The sequence below is a fragment of the Solanum dulcamara genome, chromosome 2 (assembly GCF_947179165.1).
Source record: "Solanum dulcamara chromosome 2, daSolDulc1.2, whole genome shotgun sequence".
In the NCBI taxonomy this organism is placed as follows: domain Eukaryota; kingdom Viridiplantae; phylum Streptophyta; class Magnoliopsida; order Solanales; family Solanaceae; genus Solanum; species Solanum dulcamara.
Window position 1 is genome coordinate 80,953,570 of NC_077238.1, and position 21,268 is coordinate 80,974,837.

General features: G+C 31.0%; 3 protein-coding genes across 3 annotated transcripts; 2 read left to right on the forward strand and 1 right to left on the reverse strand.

The window, feature by feature from the left end:
- Positions 1-244: 244 nt before the first annotated feature.
- Positions 245-1,888, reverse strand: LOC129878602 (uncharacterized). Its single transcript, XM_055953471.1, has one exon. It carries the CDS (start codon positions 1,372-1,374, stop codon positions 418-420), a length of 957 nt encoding a protein of 318 aa, XP_055809446.1. The 5' UTR covers positions 1,375-1,888; the 3' UTR covers positions 245-417.
- A 6,543-nt stretch (positions 1,889-8,431) lies between these two features.
- On the forward strand, positions 8,432-15,055 carry LOC129881020 (ubiquitin-conjugating enzyme E2 7). The gene is made up of 6 exons (XM_055955331.1): positions 8,432-8,798; positions 10,343-10,445; positions 11,660-11,757; positions 11,868-11,968; positions 13,880-13,957; positions 14,673-15,055. Exons 1-6 carry the CDS (start codon positions 8,744-8,746, stop codon positions 14,748-14,750), a joined length of 513 nt encoding a protein of 170 aa, XP_055811306.1. The 5' UTR covers positions 8,432-8,743; the 3' UTR covers positions 14,751-15,055.
- A 3,448-nt stretch (positions 15,056-18,503) lies between these two features.
- LOC129881022 (CASP-like protein 4C2) lies at positions 18,504-21,103 on the forward strand. Its single transcript, XM_055955332.1, has 3 exons — positions 18,504-18,890; positions 19,748-19,883; positions 20,814-21,103. The coding sequence occupies exons 1-3, from the start codon at positions 18,640-18,642 to the stop codon at positions 21,033-21,035; spliced, it is 609 nt and encodes a 202-aa protein (XP_055811307.1). The 5' UTR covers positions 18,504-18,639; the 3' UTR covers positions 21,036-21,103.
- The last annotated feature ends 165 nt before the right edge of the window (positions 21,104-21,268 follow it).

Genomic DNA, 21,268 nt, shown 5'->3' on the forward strand with positions numbered 1-21,268 from the left:
GGAATTGAATAGAAACAAACCAACCTCCTCCCCCACAACCAAACAACCACTTGCATAGTGGAATCTGGACATTATTTGCAGTGTGGCAGTCTGCAAAGAATGTTGTTCCCCCTTAGAAAATTTCAGAAAACATTGCACTGTCACTAGGCTTTTGTCATTAACTTTACCTTCAACTTCATTCAAGTATGATCACAAAACTTTACTCACTATAATAGTAAAGTTAAAAAAAAAAATAAGGGTCAACTTTTTGGCATTAGGATTTTAGTCATTAACTTCACCTCCAAAATCACCAAGATGATGCAAGCAAAATAAAGGCTTTAAAACTCATACACTAATAAAACAAAGAAAAATGAGTCATTTTTTTAATACAATCAAATGGATGGTTGGGGGTAGGGGGTGAGGGGCATGAAACAAAATTTACTCTTGTTGGTTCACCTGTTGGATTGGTAACTTTAAGATTGGAGGTGGAGAAGATAACGGTAGTACTTGTGAAGAGTTTGATGAGTGTTGTACATGATGCTGTTCAGGTTGTACCTCTCTGCTCTTGGGAAAAATGAGTGTGATGAAAGGACCACTATTTTCCTCATGATCTTTACACATCTTTGAACTTGAAGAAACTTCAAGATTTTGATCAACTTGAAATGACACATGATCATTTTCCTCCACAACAAATCTTCTACAAAACTTTTCCTCTGCATCCTTCAAGAATTGAAATGTTGGTGGAGGTGAAGAATTAGACCTTATAAACTTGTTGAACTCAGCATCACTTGCTGATTCAAGAAAAGGGTTGAAATTGAATCCATTTTTTTGCATAACAATAGGACTTAAAGGCGGAGTAAAACAAGAAGGTGAAGCAAGTGGAGTTAAAAATGGAGTTTCAACACTTAGACATAAATCACTCAAACTCCTAGTTCTTGATCCTTTTCTACTCTTGGATTTTCCATCTTCAGACTCCAAGTCCTCTTTAGTTTCCTCTTTGATAGTGAACAAAAATCTTGGTGGCCCACAAAGCCCCATAAACTCATTATCCATAGTGTCATCTCCAAAGGGTTTGAACCAAAAATCACTATTTGAATCCACATTTAACCCAACTTGAAGTTGAAGTTGTGTTGGTTCATGAACTAATTGTGTATCAGATGAACAAATTTCTTGGGATTTTAAGGCATTTGTGTTCAAAGAGGTTCTCGAGGATTTCCCACAAAACATAAAACAAAACTCTCTTGCTTTGCTACTATTGCTATAACCATCTTCAAGATTTGTTTTAAGAATCCTATTTTTCCACCATAACAAGTAGTAGAGCTCAGCAATAAGAGCCAACAAAAGACAACCAAATACTACACTTAAAGCAAGTCCAACTGAGCTTAAAGATTTCATCTTTACATCTATTTGAACCAAAATCAAGAAACCTAAGACACAAATAAAAATCCAATCTTTCACCTCAAAGATTTCATCTGTACATCTATTTGAACCAAAATCAAGAAACCTAAGACACAAAATAAAAATCCAATCTTTCACCTTAAAGATTTTATCTTTGCACCTATTTTTGAACCAAAATCAAGAAACTAAAGACACAACAAAAATCCAATCTTTTACCTCAAAGATTTCATCTTTACATCTATTTGAACCAAAATGAAGTTACTAAAGATACAAAATTAAAATCCAATCCTTCACCTCAAGATTCCTGAAAAAATCTCCCCACTTTACTAGAAACCAAGAGCTTTGCTTTCAATCAAGAATTGGTTCAGAGAGAAAAAAACAGATGGAGACAGCAAGTTTTCTTTAGTCTTTATCTGAAGTTGAAACTATAGTGAAAGCAAGAAAACAAATTCAAACCAACAATAAAGAAAGGACTAAAAAGTAAGAAAAGATTTTGCCTTTTTGCTGATCATCAACTTATTGAATGATGATACATGTTATAGAGAAAAACAACTTAGGTTTTATTACTAAAACACCCATGGAATCTAAGTTAGCAGATGTGGACACTCTTTAACCTAGTTTTTTTTTTAATTAGAGAACTAATAAAGCTGATTTGGGGGGTTTATTTAATTTGTTTTTATGTTAAGGTATATCTTAACTAAAGAACAAAACAAAGGGTTGCTCTGATATTAAATACTCTTTCACCTTCAACTCTGAGGTTATGAGTTCGAGTCATCAAAAAAATTAAAAAAAGTAAAATTCTGGGAATAAAAAGAAATTGACGAAAGAACAATACATGCCATTGTTACCATGAGGGGCCTTTTGGTTTTAATAATAACATGACTTATCAGAGATTTATATGTCAGCGAAAAATATAGAAAACATCAAATACATATTTTCAATTAGTTGAAAATGTATCTCATTAATATTTTTACTTCAATGTCCTATATTTGCTAGTTTCTCGAAAGTTTAATATGTCAATAAACAATATAGAGATATATTCTTTTTATTCTTAATATTAATTAGAATTGGATTTAAATGGAGCAGTATGATCCATGAGGATTTATATAGTTTACTCTAATTTGCTTATGATCGAGTCATAGTGTTATTGTTAATAATGACAATGTTCGAATTAATTTATGCACATCTAAACTATTCCATCGTAGAAACCCTTTTTCTTCATTCATTTGGTATCGGATTTTTTTTCTATTATAATCTAAATTCTAACCTTTCATAATTTTTACTTACTTCATTAATCATTATATCACACATTCATTGAATTTTAATGGGTAATAGAGTTGGGGAAAAGTAGGTAAAAACCATTGTCTAGTTTTTTCTTTTTTGGTATAATTGAAAATATATTATATATTATTTTTTGGGGGCTAATTTACACTTTATAATAGTAAGATCACATCTCTCTAGGGATATTCACATGGGATCACTTAGAAAAGTGCCCTATCTTTCATCAATAGTCTCTCTTTCTTTTCCTTTCCTTTTGCCATTTTCTTATTTTCTTTTTATCTCTTTCTTTGTTTTTTTTTGTTAAATATCTATTTTGGGGTTCAATTAATTTAAATTTATCATTTTGAAATTAAAATTTTTAATAAGAATGAAAAAGTACTTACGCTTCCACCATCCTTTTAGGGGGAGTAGCTATTCTAGTTCATAGCGTTTGAGAAAATAATGAGGTTAAACTATAGGTAAAAATGCAAGGGTTTTTGACAAATGTTCAAAGCAAATATAACATATACTAATTACTTGAAAAGTTAAAAAAATGGGGTAGAAAAGGATGATAAGGGTAAAGTGGGGAACAAAATTTTCTTTACTGGGCACTACCTGAAAGGGAATTTACAAGAATGTACATATCTAAACTTTTTTGTTTTCGTGACGGAGAGTTCTTAACAATATTTATGTTATGAAAGAGTAAAAAAATATAATTTTTTTCTTATTTGATCGGATTAAAAATATATAGTACGTAATTCTATTACATAGATTGGGGACAATTGCGATAAAAGAAATAGTAAAATATGTCGATAATTTACTTTCAATTATCCATTTCTTTCAAAGAATAATTAACTTAAATAGTCGCTCGATCACTCAATTATTTAAACTAAAATCAATTGACGTGTATATGTATAGTTATTAATTTATATATATAATTATTATTATAATTTATATATATATATATCGATTAGAAAAAATAAACCGTCAATAATTCAGCCGAATATTTGGGTAAAAAGAAAAACCTATTTCTAAACCTATTAGACCTAACATAAGTTACTTTTGGTAGGGGACTATTACTTTAGTGTTGTACCACATATAACACTCATTAAAATGGGACATATGATCCAGCTGTTTTTTTCCATATCTCCCTTATTTTGCATTTTTTTTCTTTTGGTTTTTATTTCGATATTTGATATTTGTATTGAAATTCGATTAGATTCGAATTTATATATTGCAAGTCTCGTTTTAGAGGGCGGCATTTCTAATATGATTTTTTTCATTTTTAGAAATTCGAACATGAGACTTTTGATTAAAAATAGAGGAAAGTCGGCTATTTTTTATTTATTTTGCTTTTATATGCATGATATTTACTCATTTGCATTGGTCTAATGAACAACATTTTCACGTGCACTGACCTTTCAACTTTAAACCCTCACAATACGTTTTAATTTATACATTAATTTGCCTTTGTTTTAGTTTCAATTTGGTTAAGCCTGATTAAACTCTTCATACTTTTTATTATGAAAAGGATTAATTAATATCATGTTTACGTCGATATAATAATTCAGGAAAAAATATTCGACTGCATCTTGTTGTCTTTTTTTCATGGAGTAGGCATATTGCACAGATGAAATTTTAGGTTATTCGTATAAGATCGATAATCTTGACTAGAGTGATAATTCAATATTTTTTTAAAATGTATTGGTTTGATCTCATAAGCAGAATCAAGCATGTTGCTATCAGATGCAAAATCATGTATAGAATTTCCTAATTGTTCTAAAGCTTATTGGAAAGAGATTCTTTAACAAACAAAAAATCCGGCTCAAAGGGAGGATATTTATTCAGTAATTTTCGCAACTCAATCATAAACGATAGAATAATAAGAAATTTGACATTTTCAAACGTTATCTCTAACTCACTTGAGGGATAGGTAAAATTCACAAACAATCACTTTTTAGTCATTGAAACAAAATTTTAAATTTCACGAATAAAATATCACGATAATCACTATTTTAAAAAATATATATAATCGAAAAGTGGTTTCCCGCCATTAACGGATTTTAAATGTGGCTCTAGTTTGTGCCCTCTTATATCATTTTTGCAAGACATCCTATTTAATCAAGGGTCATGTGCACTTTTGTCTGTATTTGGGTTGGTCTTTAATTTATGCCGCTTATGATAATAAATAAATTTTCATGACATATCTCATAATTCATGGTCGGGTCTGTAACTTCAGTTTCTAAAGAATTTATGTCTTGGTTGCTAAATGACAAAAGTTAAAAAAAAAGTAAAAATTAAAGATCAGATCATTTGAAGAACAGAACGTGCAATTTTATCTTCAAATTGTCATATAGATATGGTCCAAAAGTGTAAACCTTATTGTAGTCCATTAAAGGGAAGTGTGTAAGGTGGAGGAATCCAATGATTTTGACAAAAGGATATAGAAGAAGTTTGTGGGGAACAAAGTGGGCCTTTCATATAAGTCAATCTTATCAACAATCAGGCCCACATGTTTGTTGGGAAATTGTTTAGAATAAGTGGGCCTTTGATGTAGATATGTAATGGGCTTATCACAAGGGCCAAGAATCAGGATTAAGCATGAAAGGCCCAGAGTTTTCGTTTCTTTGTTTTCCCACCCATTTTTCAGAGCCCCGAATAAATTTGGATCACGCACTGCAAGGCCCATCCGAGGTTGGCGCTCCTAACAGAATTTTCTCCATACTCAGAGCTCAAACTTGAAATCTCTAATTAAGGATGGATCAGTTTTACTATTGCACCACAAACCATATTGATTCTCAAAAAATGCATTAGGATCCTTTGTGGTGTTATAAAAGGCCCAGAGCTTCTTGTGTGTGTATTTGCACTAGATGTCCTATTTTTCAGGGGTAATTGCAAGTATAGCCAATATGAGGATCCTTATTTAAAGAATAATTGAAAAAAATGAATTTTTGTACGTCTATTCATTTTAGAATTAACTTCAATGATACGGGTATGAAATTTGGCTTGTCAAAATCAAATGTCACACAAAATAATTAAAGTTTTTGTATAAGTTTTACTCAAATATCTGAAGCTTCACAATTCATTTTTCTTCGATTTTAAGTGACTTAATCCTCTTCAAATCCTCCCAAAAGGCCCACCAAGTTTGACATAGTCTGACTCGATACAACATTTAAGACAAAAAAGAAGTTTTTTAAAATAAATAAAAAAATTGGACCTAGCTCAAGTCCTTTTTTTAAGAAATATATATAAATATTTCTTTAAATTAAGAAAACTCAAGAAATGAGAAGTGGAATCATTTATGCAACAATATACTAGAAGAATATAGACCTCTAATTCTGGGACACATATGGTCTAAGTTAAAAATAGTATGGTTCTTTGTATCTTGGTATATTTCTTGACTATGATTGATTTACTTTCCTTCTGTTAGGTATACAAGAAAAAGATTAATATCGGTTGTGATGGTATTGCTAAAATCCATCTATTCTTAAATCAGAAATTTTAAATTTGAGTTTTTGAGAATGAAAAAAATCATTTTTCAGAGCACCACCACCCCTAATAATGAGCCATGCAATACGGGAATTCAAACTTAATTGAGCCAATATTGAACCCAAGATAAAAAATAAAATAAAAAAAGGTATACAAGAAAGAGTTTATTGCAATATTGGAATATGTTTGTTAATGAAAAAATCATAAATTTCACTAAAAGCGTTTAGTTTAATATATATATATATACCATAATTTTGGCTTATTGGCTTATTGCCTTAACCGATAAGCCAACCGCAAAATTGCCTTATTGGCTTATTAATATTGGGTTATCGAATAAACGGTTGGAAATGGATTAAAGTTTGATAATTAACGGCTTATTGGTGTGGATGCGGATTATTCAATTTTCTTTTCGGATAAATCGTTAACCCGTTAAGAATTATCATACTTACACTTTTATTTTAGGTATATTAGCCTCATTTAATATTTTATCATAAAAATAAGAGTAATTATATATTTTTTCTTTGTTAGTCCTAACTCTGAAAGGCTAAAGCCGTAAAATCAGAAAAATTTATTTACTTTTCTATAATAATATATGTTGCCTTCGAGAATAGATAAGAAGTCAGCAAACTCAAAAAATCACTAAAGTTTAAAAGAGGTAAAGGCGTAAAGAAGCTACTGGCTCACTGCATTTAAAATAGTGAAAAAAAGTCTGCGTTCATTAAAAAAAAAAAGTACCGTAAAAATTAATTAGAGATTAACCAATACATCATCCGATAACCATCCGATAATTGCCAATCCGTTACCGAACCAATCGATATCTTATAAATTGGTTAGCGAATTAGCAAATTTATAAATCAATATCCGATTGATCAAACCATTAAGTGAAATTATCCGCCCAATCCACCCGATAAACAGCCCTACATGTAACCATCTTTTATTGTATGTGGCTACGTTACTGACTAGTGCATTATAATTTTAAAGAGTGGAATAAAGGCAATATGTTCGAATAATAAAATCTTTAAATTTATATGACACATGCATGAAGATATATAGAAGAATTTGGTTCTCTGGACCATACTATATTTTGAGTTTTATATTCAATTTGAGAATGGTTAGAACGGATTTAAAATTTATATTTAATAGGTTTAACTTTCAAGGTTTTATTGTTAAACTTATTGCATTTGTAATTATATAGTTTCAAAACTTATAAATACAATAAATCCGAACAATACATTTCAAATTCAATTAGGTGGATTAATTATAGTTAAATTTTTCAATCGGAATAAATAAAGTTAAAATTTTGAATTCGTCTCTCTGCACACATAGCATCAAAAAATATGATGCAATGAATGTAATTGCTTCTTCTTTAACCAGAATTCTCAGTTTCGAGTAGGAGTGTTCACGGTTTGAGTAAAAATTGATCCAAATCGAAAAATCAAACCAAACCGATCAAATAAATCAATTCTTTATTTGATTTGGTTTTACATTTTTTAAAATCGATAATATTTGGTTTGATTTTGATTTTGTTCAAAAAATCGAAGAAATAACCGAATCGAACCGACAAATTATATACAAATTATTTTATAATTATATATAAATAATATATTATTTTTTATGAACACTTTTTTATGCAAAAAATATAGCACACTAATTTAAAATAGTATGATATGATACGTCTTTTATTTGTACAATCATATCATTAGCTTATGCATTATTCGATAAGTTTATGTTGTTTAGTAAATTGGATTAGCTAACAATATAAGAGGAAGTTAAAAATAATTATAAGTTTTGGTATAAGAATTATAAGATCCAAAATAAAACGAACACAATTTATTTTTTTTGAATGAATTATTGTCTTTTCTTCTCTTTTGAATGAATACTTTTTTTTATTTTTATGTAAGGTTAATAACCGAACAACCGAACCAAATCAAATCGAAACCGATAACAACCAAATCGATAAATGTATATTTTAATTGGTTTGATTTGGTTTTAATAATTTTAAAATTGATTAAATTGATTTGATTTTTATTTTCACCAATAACCGATCCAAACCGATCTGTGATCACCCTTAATTTTGAGTATTGAGTATGGAATAATTCTTTGATAGAAAATATTTTCCTAAAATGAACCGTATATAATATAAATTTGAATTAATTAAATTCTAATACAAATATCAAAAATAAGGAGAAAATCCTCAAAGAAAAAGAAAATATACGTAGGACCACTCTAATGTTTTACATTAGTATCATTTTGAACCTGTTAATAATATAACTATTGAATTTTTTTATCAAAACTCCTCAAATTCAATCTCATCCACAAAATTTACCTTTGAACTGCTCTCCAAAGTCTCAATCTTCAATCCTTCTCCAACTTGTTGGTCATATATATATAGTACTTTATACATAACAAAGAAAACCCACTGTTAGCTCGAGAATTTTGATTAAGAATTAATATATTTATTGCAACCTTTTATTGGTCTAAAAGAACTTATTTGACTTCCAAATTGAAACCTCTGCTAGGCATTTGAACAGTTTGTATAAATTTGATACTTACAAAAACATCCTATAAATCTACATTCTGTTCTTTGATTTCTTTGTCAAGAATCTGTCTGAAGTATATGGCTTCAGCTTCTACATCTCAAGGTAGTCTCCTACTTCAGAAACAACTCAAAGGTATGATTCTTTTTTTCTCTTTTTGTTACCTCATATTTATTTTATTTACTGTTTGCTTATTTGGGTGTTCTTGAATTTTTGTTGTTTCCTTTAATTTGAATGTAAAGATCTTTGCTTTTTCACTTTTTCTTGTAATCATAGTCAATATATGGACTGTTTGCTTAATTGGGTGTTCTTGATTTTTGTTGTTTCCTTTAATTTGAAAGTAAAGATCCTTGCTTTTTCATTTTATTTATACTCATAATTCATTCTATGGTCTTAATTGAGTGTTCTTGATTCTTATTGTTCCCTTAAATTGACTGTAAAGATCCTTGCTTTTTTCTTCATTTTGTGCTCATATTCATTTCATGGACTGTTTGCTTAATTGGGTGTTCTTGATTCTTATTGTTTCCTTTGATTTGAATGTGTAGATCCTTGTTTTTTTCATTATTTTTGTTACTAGTATTCTTTCTATAGACTGTGCGCTTAATTGGGTATTCTTGATTTTTTTTGTTTCCTTTAATTTGAATGTAAAGATCCTTGCTTTTTCACTTTTTTCTGTACTCATATTCATTTGATGGACTGTTTGATTATTTGGGTGTTCTTGATTTTTGCTGTTTCCTTTAATTTGAATGTAAAAGATCCTTGTTTTGTCATTTTTTTTTTGTACTCATAATTCATTCCATGATCTGTTTGCTTAATTTGGTGTTCTTGATTTTGTTGTTTCCTTTACTTTGAAAGTGAAGATCCTTGCTTTTTTTTTTTGTAGTCATATTCATTCTATGGACTGTTTTTCTTAATTGGCTATTCTTTATTATTATTACAACAACAACAACATACCCAGTGAAATCTCACAAAGTGGGGTCTGGAGAGGGTAGAGTGTACGCAGACCTTACCAATACCTCGTAGAGGTAGAGAGGCTGTTTCCGAAAGACCTCAAGTGTATCAAACCCAGGAAAAAAGAAGAAAACAATGACGGAAGCAGAAGAGAGAGATCCTTGTTTTTGGGGTTTTTGGGGCATTCATATTCATTCTATGGCCTGTTTGCTTAATTAGATGTTCTTGATTTTGATTGTTTCCTTTAATTTGAATGTAAAGATCCTTGCTTTTTTGCTCCTTTTTTTTTGTAGTCATATTCATTCTATGGACTCTTTGCTTAATTGAATGTTGTTAATTTTTATTGTTTCCTTTAATTTGAATGTAATGATCCTTGATTATTTTTTGGTATTCATATTCCTTCTATGGACAGTTTGCATAATTGGGTGTTCTTGACTTTTGTTGTTTACTTTAATTTGAATGTAAAGATTCTTGCCTTTTCTTTTCTTTGGTATTCATATTCATTCTATGGATTGTTTGCTTAATTGGGTATTCTTGATTTTTATTGTGTCCTTTAATTTGAATGTAAAGATCCTTGTTGCTTTATAAACAACTCAAATGTACTGTTTTTTATTTCCTTTCTTTTGGTACTCGTATTTCATTCTATGGACTCTTTGCTTAATTGAATGTTAATTTTATTAGTTTCCTTTAATTTGAATGTAAAGATCCTTGTTTTTTTTCACTTACAGATCTCTGTAAAAAACCAGTTGATGGATTTTCAGCTGGTTTGGTTGATGAAAGCAACTTATTCGAATGGAGTGTCACCATTATTGGACCCCCGGAAACTTTATAGTGAGTCTTTACTTTATTAGTTTAAAGATTTTTTTTTCTTTTGATTTGATGTTAAAGTTCTTTCCTTTTTCAATTTTGTTTGGTTGTTGATGGGTTTGTCTTTGATTCGATGTATGCTCGATTGAGTAAGTTTGTGTTTTCTTATACGTTTATGAAAATTTTGGATCTTGAATTGTTTTCTGATTCAGTGAATGATGTGGGTGATTGTTGGGATTAATTTATAGGAGAAGTTGTAATTTTGCGCGTGTGATTTTTGCAGTAGGCTATAGCATTTTTATGCCGCTTGACTCTGGAGCTTTGGATTAGATAAACTTTTTTTTATCCGTAACGTTTAGAAACTTAGTATGATGATGAAATGAAATGAGCGTATATGAAGAAGTGAGAATTCATATAGCCGACTCCGACTTGTTTGGGACTGAGGCGTAGTTGTTTTTGTTGTAATATTTAGAACCTTGCGTCCAACTTTTCCCGAGGGTGAACTCTCTATCAACCATTAGAAACTTATTTAGTATGATGATGATATGAAATGAGCTTAAATGAAGACGTGGGGATTCATATAGCGACCCCGACTTGTTTGGGACTGAGGCACAGTTGTTTTTGTTGTTGTTGTAATGTTTAGAACCTTGCGTCCAACTTTTCCCTAGTGTGAACTCTCTATCGACTGTGTTTCTCTTTTCCTGGAAGTTCCATGTGAAACAAAAATCAATAAATATACACTCTCCTATCCTTAGTCTCAAACTAATCTCCGAAGTTCCTTGCTGGACTAGATACCGTTAACTTAGCACATTACCCTGTCTCTGGTTTTTAATCATATTCATTGACTTTTCCCCGTCCAAAGTTTCCAATCACCTTTTATTACTCTTTCATCTCTCTTTGATGTTACTCTTATGGTTCGCTTAACCCATTCTTGCTATTTACTAAGAAACAGAAAGAAACATCCTACACAGGTGGGTAGATATAGAATACCTAGGGGCACGAGACTCTCCAAGGGGGTCGGAGTGACCAGGCCCGATTGTTTAAACTGGAACTCATGCTCATTCTTGGTTGACTTAGCAGCTTGGCAATTGAAATGTATATTTCCTTTTAGGTAGTTTTTGTTGTTTAAGTTGATGACTTTAGTTGAGGGTAGATATTTCATCATTTCCAATGTTTACTTATGCTATACTTTGGGTCGGAAAAAAATTCCTAACCATGTGTAAATGTTGCAAGTGCAGTGACGGGGGTTTCTTTAATGCTATCATGAGCTTTCCTCAAAATTATCCCAACAGTCCACCAACTGTTAAATTTACCTCGGAGGTCTGGCATCCTAATGGTACGTAAGCTACATGTATATTTTGGCTGAATTACTCAAGTGATTGATCTTCAGTACCATCATTGTCTCATTAATTTTCGTCTATCTGAAAATTCTGGTTTGATATACAGTTTACTCTGATGGAAAGGTTTGCATCTCAATCCTTCACCCCCCTGGTGATGATCCAAATGGCTATGAGCTTGCTAGTGAGCGTTGGTCTCCCGTCCATACGGTATGGGAATCTGTTATTATTTCAAGTACCAAAGAAAAGATATAATCATCTTGAGCTATATTGCTCAGACTCTCCAAAAATGTTGTCGCAGCTCGAACCCGTGTCAGATCCTAAGAGAAACTCTACTATTGGAGGATCTGAGACGCACCAAACGGTATTTTTGGAAGAGTATGGGCAACATAGATCTTGAGAACCTAGGATCTCAATATTTGCTGGCCTTTTATTCTATATGAAATTGCACTTGATTTTCAACTATCTCGAAACTTCGTCTTTAAGTCCATATTTTGATGTAACAGCATGTTCATTGTCTTCTTTTCTATGTATATACATGAAATAAATGTTTCCGCCTTCTTTTCCTTTTTATTGGTAAATTAGATGTTCCCACTTCCTTTGGTAAAATCGTTATGGTGTTGGTTCTCATAAACTTATCTCGTGATTCAGCTCACTTTACGAGAATGAAGATCTATGGTAATATTAGTGTAGATCTTTCGTAGTAATTACAAAAGTGACTGGTGTCCTACAACTAGAAAACTATCCAATTACTAGGTATGTTGCTGTGACTCTTCAAAAAATGTCAATAGGTGTGTGTCGGATCCTCCAAAATTATTGCATTTTTTACGGATCCAACACGGATGCGGCAACATTTTCGAATAGTTCGAGCAACATAGATTACTAGTTACAAGCTGGACAACTTTTTGGAAATTTAAACAACAATAGATTGGTTTTAACTCGACTTTAACTATATCAACATCTTCGTCAAAATTGAAATCTAGATCAGTAAATTAATTGATGAAGCTTTCTTATGACACGTAGTTGCAATCAATGCTCTTTCAGTAAATTTTAACTGGATCATAAGATCTGCCAAAATGATTGTTAAAAGAGGCCCAAGTAACATGTTTGTGTAAATTCACAGGTATTGCAACCATTATTAATAGTAAGACACAACATATGCAGGTGAAAACTGCATTTCCAAGTTCAATAGAATATCATAGACATTAAACAATATTCTTATGATGGATAATTTACTTAATTTTGACGTAGGGTGCAAATAGTCTTTAGTGGACATAGAATCTAATTATGACAAATTTGCGAAGCCAGGGTGTTCAGTACACACTTGCACGCACTCGCTTTCTCTCGTACAAATCAGTCAACAACCAAAGACAGTCTGGACTCTCACCACCAATTCTTAAATCAGAATCCATGAGAATTTTGCATGCGTCTTACCCTTGACATCATCAAAGAAACCTCTGTTAATCAGTAGTTACATCGTAGTAGTGATTCCTTTTATTTTTGCACCTACCTATGTTTCTTTCCTCTTATTTCTAAAATGACTTGTGCGAGACCATACGTGATTCAGCCAGAGAAAAATTGAAAAAGACACTTTTGTCAGGTTTGACTTCGTATGACTGATCCAAACAATTCATAAATTATGCTCTCTATATGGGCATGTGGTGATCCCCCTTTTTTTAAATGATTGTGTTTTTATGTGTCAAATTATATTTGAGAGTGTTGCATGGGTCAAGTAGGAACAAACCGAACGGATGAGCGAGTGCTGTGGAAACGATCCAAGCGTTATTTGACGAACAAAACTGACCTTAGGAAAGTGGTTCAGCTAGCTCAGCTGGCTAGGGCGAAGGACTGAAAATCCTCGTGTCGGTGGTTCAAATCGATGCAATTCATGACCTTTGACTAATATTACCTTTTTTGCTTCTCTTCTTTACATTTTCGTGTTCCAAATCTTGATCATGAAAATGTTCTTGTTTGTACTTCTTGATTTTTCGAGATTGGGACGGTGTTTCCTTTGTGACTGTTGCTTCTGATTGTTTGGCTGAAGTTCATTTGTTGTATGCTATTTTTCCTTCAACACTCGACTTCTCTATTATCAATTTTGACTTGTTGTATGATATGCAGGTGGAGAGCATAATGTTAAGCATCATATCAATGCTTTCAAGTCCTAATGATGAGTCTCCTGCTAATGTCGAAGCAGCTGTAAGTAATCCAATTCATGGACTTTTTTCTTGTTTAACTTATTCCCTTTGAACAACGCTGCGTTGTGTCCTCCTGGAGTGGGGGTAGGGTAGGCACTGTGTATTTCATATAACTCAAATACTTCTTATGTAGTTTCTGACCGAGCTTTCTTCTTAGCAATTAATATCCCGGGAAACACTCTTTAAAGTTAAGACATCTATTTGATATTGAGTTAAAAATCATATCACCATGAGGTATCAGGTTCCTATGATAAAATCGGGGCTTATCGGCAGAAACAAATCAATTTTGATAGTCCTTTGTGGCCGCGGAGGCAAAAAGTACTAAGTGATTTCTTCTCATCTGTTCAAGTCTTGGTGGATAGAGTTTCCCTGTATTCGTGCTGGTGGGATGTAACAAGTACCATGTGGAATTAGTCGAAGTTCTTGCAAGCTGGCTCGGACACCACAGTTATTTAGAAAAATGAATTCATGCAAACATCTTTTGGTGATCATTAATATTCTCTTCTTCTTAACCTTTGAGATCTTTTACAACGTTTCTTATGTTTCCCGTTTCAACTATAAGGATGGATAGATCGTCGTGCCACAAATTTACTCAAGAATTTGTCCGATACCAAATCCTGATTTGATTGTTCAAAACTAACATTAGGAGAGACCATGGACAGTATGTGCCCACCTTCTAACGCCTTTTTTCACGTCTCTTTCTGGCATATTTGCAGAAGGAATGGAGAGACAACAGAGATGAATTCAAAAGAAAGGTTAGTCGTTGTGTAAGACGGTCCCAAGAAATGACATAAAGACACAAATGCCAAAAAACAAACTTCATTCATCGTCATCAGCTGTTGATCGATACAAATGTAGAATCGTTGTCAAGGTTATATCTTTCTGTATTATTACGCGTTTCTTTTTTGCGACTTCAGTCATTGTTTGCATTTTTTGAGGTTCTTGCCATTGAGTGAGATTTATTTTATAGCTCTTAATGTTTGACTGCTGGCCTTTCTGTCTCTGTATTTTCCTTGTAGTCTACTAGATGTTAACTGCATAATGTACATCTCAGAAATGAGCTAAATGTTAGAGAACTGATTATTTGTTTCTTGAAGAATTGGCTCATTATCTGTTGTTTATTGTATTTCGATTATCATATTGTTTTATTGTAGTTACTGTTCAGAATGTTTTGTTATTCTTTCACTTCCATTTATCCTTTTTCTGGATTGCATTGGACTGTTTTCCCTTGAGCCGAGAGTCTATTGGAAACAACTTTTCTACTTAGGTCGTCAATAATGGGTTTCCTACGGGAGAGCCGTCGCGAATGGTATTGTCTAGCCAAATTCTAGTGGATACTGTCGGAATTTAGTCATTTTTTGTTCTACTTTTGAAGGATTCAACTTGCACTCATTAATAATTTGGAAGAATCTCCCTACTGTCATAGGTTAGGCGGCATACACACCACCCTTCTCAAATCTCATTTGTGGAATTATACTTAGACATAGTATGATAGGTACCAAATTACCATATCGAAATCAATACCAAATTTTGAATCCACAGTTTTAGTATTACGGTATTTAGTATGCATTTTAAATTTTTCCAGAAACAGTCTCTCTACCTTAGCGAAGTAGTGGTAAGGTCTGTTGACTCTCTCTACCTTAGCGAAGTAGTGGTAAGGTCTGTTGACATTCTACCCTTCTCAGACTTCACTTGTGGATTTCACGGGTTATGTTATTGTTGTTTATTATTTGTTGTTGTTTATTATCGTATTCTGTATCTATAAACAAATACCGAAATATTGAATAATGTATACATATACAATTTATATGTATTATTATAATACTAGTAAATATATAAAATAGTAGTATTGCTACAAAACAAGTTATTTAAACGTTGATTACTCTCTCTTGATTGAAATGTCTTCTTTGTGTAATTGATTAACAACGAAATTATTTGTACTTTTTTTTAAGTATTTCTACATGTGTGGAAGGTGTTTGTATGACTAATTGAGATGTTTCTTTTATACCCTATTCAATGGTAGTTTTTTATTTGTCAATATTGTCAAATAATGATAAGATATTTTAAGTGTTAAAGTCTTTCTTCTTTGCCTGACTGACTTTTGTTGTAATTTTATTTTTGACAATTTAATAGTTAAGTGCTGCATGAATTATTTTCATATATTTTAAGTTCTCTCTATTGACAATTACTACTTTTAAGGAGTTTTTCAAATAAAAAAATAAAATAAATATTCTAAAGAATAAATTAAAAGCCAAAATGATAATAAGAAACAATAAATGCATTATGCATGTAATGCATATTTAAGCACTCACACATGGAACTAGATTATTTGATTTCTTATTTGGTGTTCTCTAATTGTATTAAAGTTTCGATTAATTCAGATTTGTATTATGTAAGATCAATTTAAGGGGGAGAACTGAGAAGAGCTCTGTGCTAGGATTCATATCTGATATCTCTGATTAAAAATGAAATATTCAAAGTCCGAACCCAAAATCTTCATAATTTTTTTTCTTTCTAAAATCTCTTTTGTATTATAACTAGAAAAAGGGAAAGGATAACACAATTATTATATATCCAGCTCAGATAAATCAAAAATATCGAGTTCGAATCTGAAAATAACATTATTTTTTATACCAACCTATTTGCTTCAAAAGTAGAATTTTTTTACACAAATTCAAATTATTCATATCTCAAAATAAATATTTCCTCCATATCATTATACGTGAAAGTATAACTATTTGAAAACTCAAAACAATTTTTTTGTGATTATAATTTTTCCCAACATTTTTTAAATATTTTGGATCATTTATTATATTGACTTGCAGTACTTTTCATATAGTTTTCAAATATATTTTAAAAAGTTACAAATATAGTGAAACTATACCTAAATTTATAGTGTTTTGACTCTCATATTCCGAACCCTTGCACATAAATTAAAACAAAAGGAGTACTAAGTATCACGTGGGAGAAAAACTTCAATAGATATAAGGATAAATACTACTTATACCTGCTCATATCGAATATCTATATCAATCTAATAAATTAATATATTCTGATATAAATATCTGATACAAGTAAATTTATCGAGTATAAATAACTTTTACAAATGTAGTCATTTTCAAAGGAAAAAGAGTGTGTAAAGAAGAAGAAGAAAGAGCCACGAAAAGTACTCTATAAGCCCACTTGTTCCCATTCGTTTCTACCTAATCTTGAAGTCTCTTTCAATGTTTAGTAAATATTTAAAATTTATTAATTCGACTAATTTTAATTTATATTAAATAAAATTTGTTGTTTTTAAGGTTTGAGCTTTTTCTAGAAGGATGTGACAAGCCAAAGTAGTAATGCAATGCAAAGTCGACACAAAAAGATCCTAGTGGCTAATTATTTTGTTAAATTAATATCGTATGAGTCGATAAAACATATATCAAATATTATATATTCTCGAAAGTACCTACACCTTCTTATTTTCAAACTCTTTTTCGTCTTTTTGTATAATTATTTATTGTTTAAAATTAACTGATTCAATTAATCGAAAGTAACCTTATCATTAAAAATAGAAATATTCTTTTTCTCATTAGTTTTTCCAGTAAATTCATTCAACCGGCACCATCACACTTCTATATAATTAAAGACGGAATAAATGGTGAGTATGTATTGTTATTCTAATTTCTAGTCCTATTTTTTAAGATCAAAATTATTATCTTTTAATCATTTAATATACAAAGTTAATTGCCTAACTAATTAGATTTATATCAGAAAGATCACAATATAAGTAAAAACATTTTCTATTAAGAAATTCTTCATTCTCTTGATTCGAATCTAGATCAATTATTTCACTATAGCAAAAATAATTTAATTTGATCGCGTTACATACATTAAATGGTAAATATTTTCCGCTAAAGTGCCCAACATAGTTATTACAAAAAAAAAAAACATACACATCAATATGGATAGTTGTGGAATATTTGGAATTTTTCACTCTTAATTACAAATTTCAAATTCTAGCCTTGAGTATGAAAAAGATTTGTTGGCAGCATCTCCCTAGAAATAAATTTTGCAATGTGCAAATCCAAATTAGTTGAGCATCAACGACAACGCTTATTTCAAAATAAGTCCTATAATGCACGAATCCAGATTAGTTGAACTTTTATAACAACATATACCCTAAAAATAGACCTTGTAGTGTGGAAATTTGAATTAGCTAAAGCTTCAATAAAAGCGCGTAGTGCAGTTTACATCTCTTGTGTGATTTATAGGTTATTACACAATGAAGGTTTATCCGATGCACACAAAGTGCTCACCCAAAGGACAAAAATTATAACGACTATCGTTATCCAGGAGTTTCCAAAAAAAAAAAAAGTAACATCGTCTACTCAAAATCTCCAATAACTACTTATATGCTAGAAATAAATCTTATAATGCCTAAATTCAAATTAATTGAGTTTCAATAACAAAATCTACTCAAAAATCAATCATACAATACAAAAATTTAAATTAATCGAGCTTCAATCTAGCATTTATTTTTCCAAATATATGTTCTCTTGCTCCATTATCATTTATCCCTCTCATGAGAATCATGCCATGTCTCGTGACTTCAAATCCCCAAACAAAAAAGCTTTTCACACATGAAATCAAATTTTCCAGAACAATAATAAATTTTCCAATTTCTCGCCGGAAAATAGGATGAGGTCGCCGCAGGAACCGAACCGGAACGGCGATTTACCGACTCCATCGGTCCGGCCGAGAAATCAATCTCAGTTTCACTCAACCGTTTCCCTGCAAAAAAACCGGCGGTTCAATATTTTGATACTCATTTCCCGGTTCGCTGCCTTTTGTTTCTCTCTCGCCTCTGCTATTTTCATGTTTCCTAACTCTCACGGCGGCTCCGATTCGGATTCCGATTCTCTTCGATGGTACCACTTCGATGCGTTCAGGTACTACTACAGTTAGCTCTTTCTGTTTTCTCGATAAAATGTATCAAATTGAATTTAATTAAGCATAGATTATCATCTTTTGCAATTCAATCAGCTGATAAAACGACCTTAATTTGAGAATTTTTGATTAAATCTCTTCAAATTCATCTTTTCCCTTCACTTTTGTTACCCAATGAAGGTGAGTCAAGCAGGACTGACCATTTTTAGAGGTTAAAAGAGCTTTTTAAAATACGAGATTTTTACACAAATAATTTTTTATAGCTAGTATACATAATATAGTAATTATAAAATATCAAACACATATTATATTATATATGAATTATACATATATTATATATTTATGGATTCTTTTTAATTTAATCAATTGGTAGATGATGATTTAAGTTGATTCTTTGTCACAAAAAAAAACATAGCTCAAGTTGTCATGATAGCTCATTTGGGGTCGATTGTGTAGTGCAAAAGACAAATTAGTCATAGGCCAAAGCAGACAATATATATTTATATATATTTGTCGATTATTTTTAATTTAAATAGTTAGATAGACGATTATTTAAGTTGATTCTTCGTTAAAAAAAAAACATAACTCAAGTTATCATGGTAGCCTGTTTGAGGCTCGATTGTATAGTCTAAATGACAAATTTGTGCGATCGTACGCCAAAGAGCGAAAACTTTCAGCCAAAATAAAGCTGGTTCGGATTAGCTAATTAAAAGTAATTTATAAGTATCAAGTGCTAAATTTAGCAGCTGGTTTGGATTGAATTATGAATATACAATCGATTAATCAATTACGTTTCAATTTGAAAGGATTAATCTTTTTTTTTAAAAAAAAGTATAAAATGAGATTTGTTTTTGGATAGATTTGTGGCAATTGCAGCTGCGATTGTGGCATTATATTCACTATTCGAAATTGGAGCTTCGGTTTGGGAAATTTCAAGAGGCGCCACTGTTTTTCCTGAAGTTGTACAAGTTTGGTTCGATTTCAGCCATGATCAGGTTCGAAATCTTTTCATTTCCAATCACTCCATTGTTTCTCCAAAAAATATATTTTTCTTAATGGTAAAGTTATTTCCGTATGTCGGGGCAGAACTAAAGTATAGTTTATAGATTCGGCGTAATTCAGTATCTTTAGTCCAAATCCTGTAATTATTTTTAAAAATTACTACTATTGACTATATAGAAATTATTACTCTCTTCCATTCTTGTTTATTTGGTTTTGACTTGACACTTAAATTAAGAAAGTATATACGTTTTTCCAATCTTGTGGTCATAAACTATATATACGCAAAATGTACCAAAATATGTGTTCATCATATTGTCTTAAATATGTCAATGTTAAAAGTTGAAACTAAAGAGTAGCCAAAAAAAGAAAGACATATACTTCCTCCGTTACTTTTTAGTTGTCATAATTTTTATTTTGATAGTCAAATAATATAAATTTTACTAACATTTTAAGATGTATTTTTTCATCATATTGATATGAATACAATTTATAGCTATTTTTGTATAATTTTTGAATATTCAAATTTTTATCTTAAAATATCAAATTATTATATCTTATTCTAGCTTTAAAATTCTGGTAAATTGACTTTCAAAAAGGCTAACACCACAACTAAAAAAGAATACTAAAAAGGAAAAGTAAGACAAATAAATAAAAACAGAATACTAATTTAGCATCGAACAACTTAAAAGTATTAAAATCTTGACTCATAAATTTTAAATTTTAACTCTAATTTTTAACCGTATGAACTATAGATCTCGAGTTTGAGACGCGAAATCAGTCAATTATGTTTCCATACATCACAACCTCCTCATCATAGTTTTCTTTCACGAATCTTATGTGAACGCGGAATAGTTTATTATTGTACGGAATGTCGGAGACAGAGAGTGAAAAACAGACATTATTGCCGTTGTTTCTCTGTGTAGGTTTTTGCATACATGTTGTTGTCGGCAGATTCAGCGGGAGCGGCGTTAGCTCGGACGTTAAGGGATAGGGACACGTGTACGGCTAATAATGCATTCTGCGTTCAATCAGATATATCCGTCGCCTTAGGATTCGCCGGGTTTATGTTCTTGGGTTTTTCTTCTTTGTTGTCGGGTTTTCGGGTCGTCTCTTTCATACTTAACGGGTCACGTTTTCATATGTAATATTAATCCATCGACCATCATTATATTGTAAAAATCTTAATGAAGGTAAAATTTGATTTTTCGTTTCGTATCGGACTAAGCATATTGAACCTTCAAATTAATTAGGGTGATTATTTTTTTTTTTAGTTACATATCGGATTATCAACTATTATGTTGTTTAATTACACGTGTGATGTTAATTTTGTCATATTATTCAATGATTGAGGGTAATATAATCTTACAAAATAGTGTAA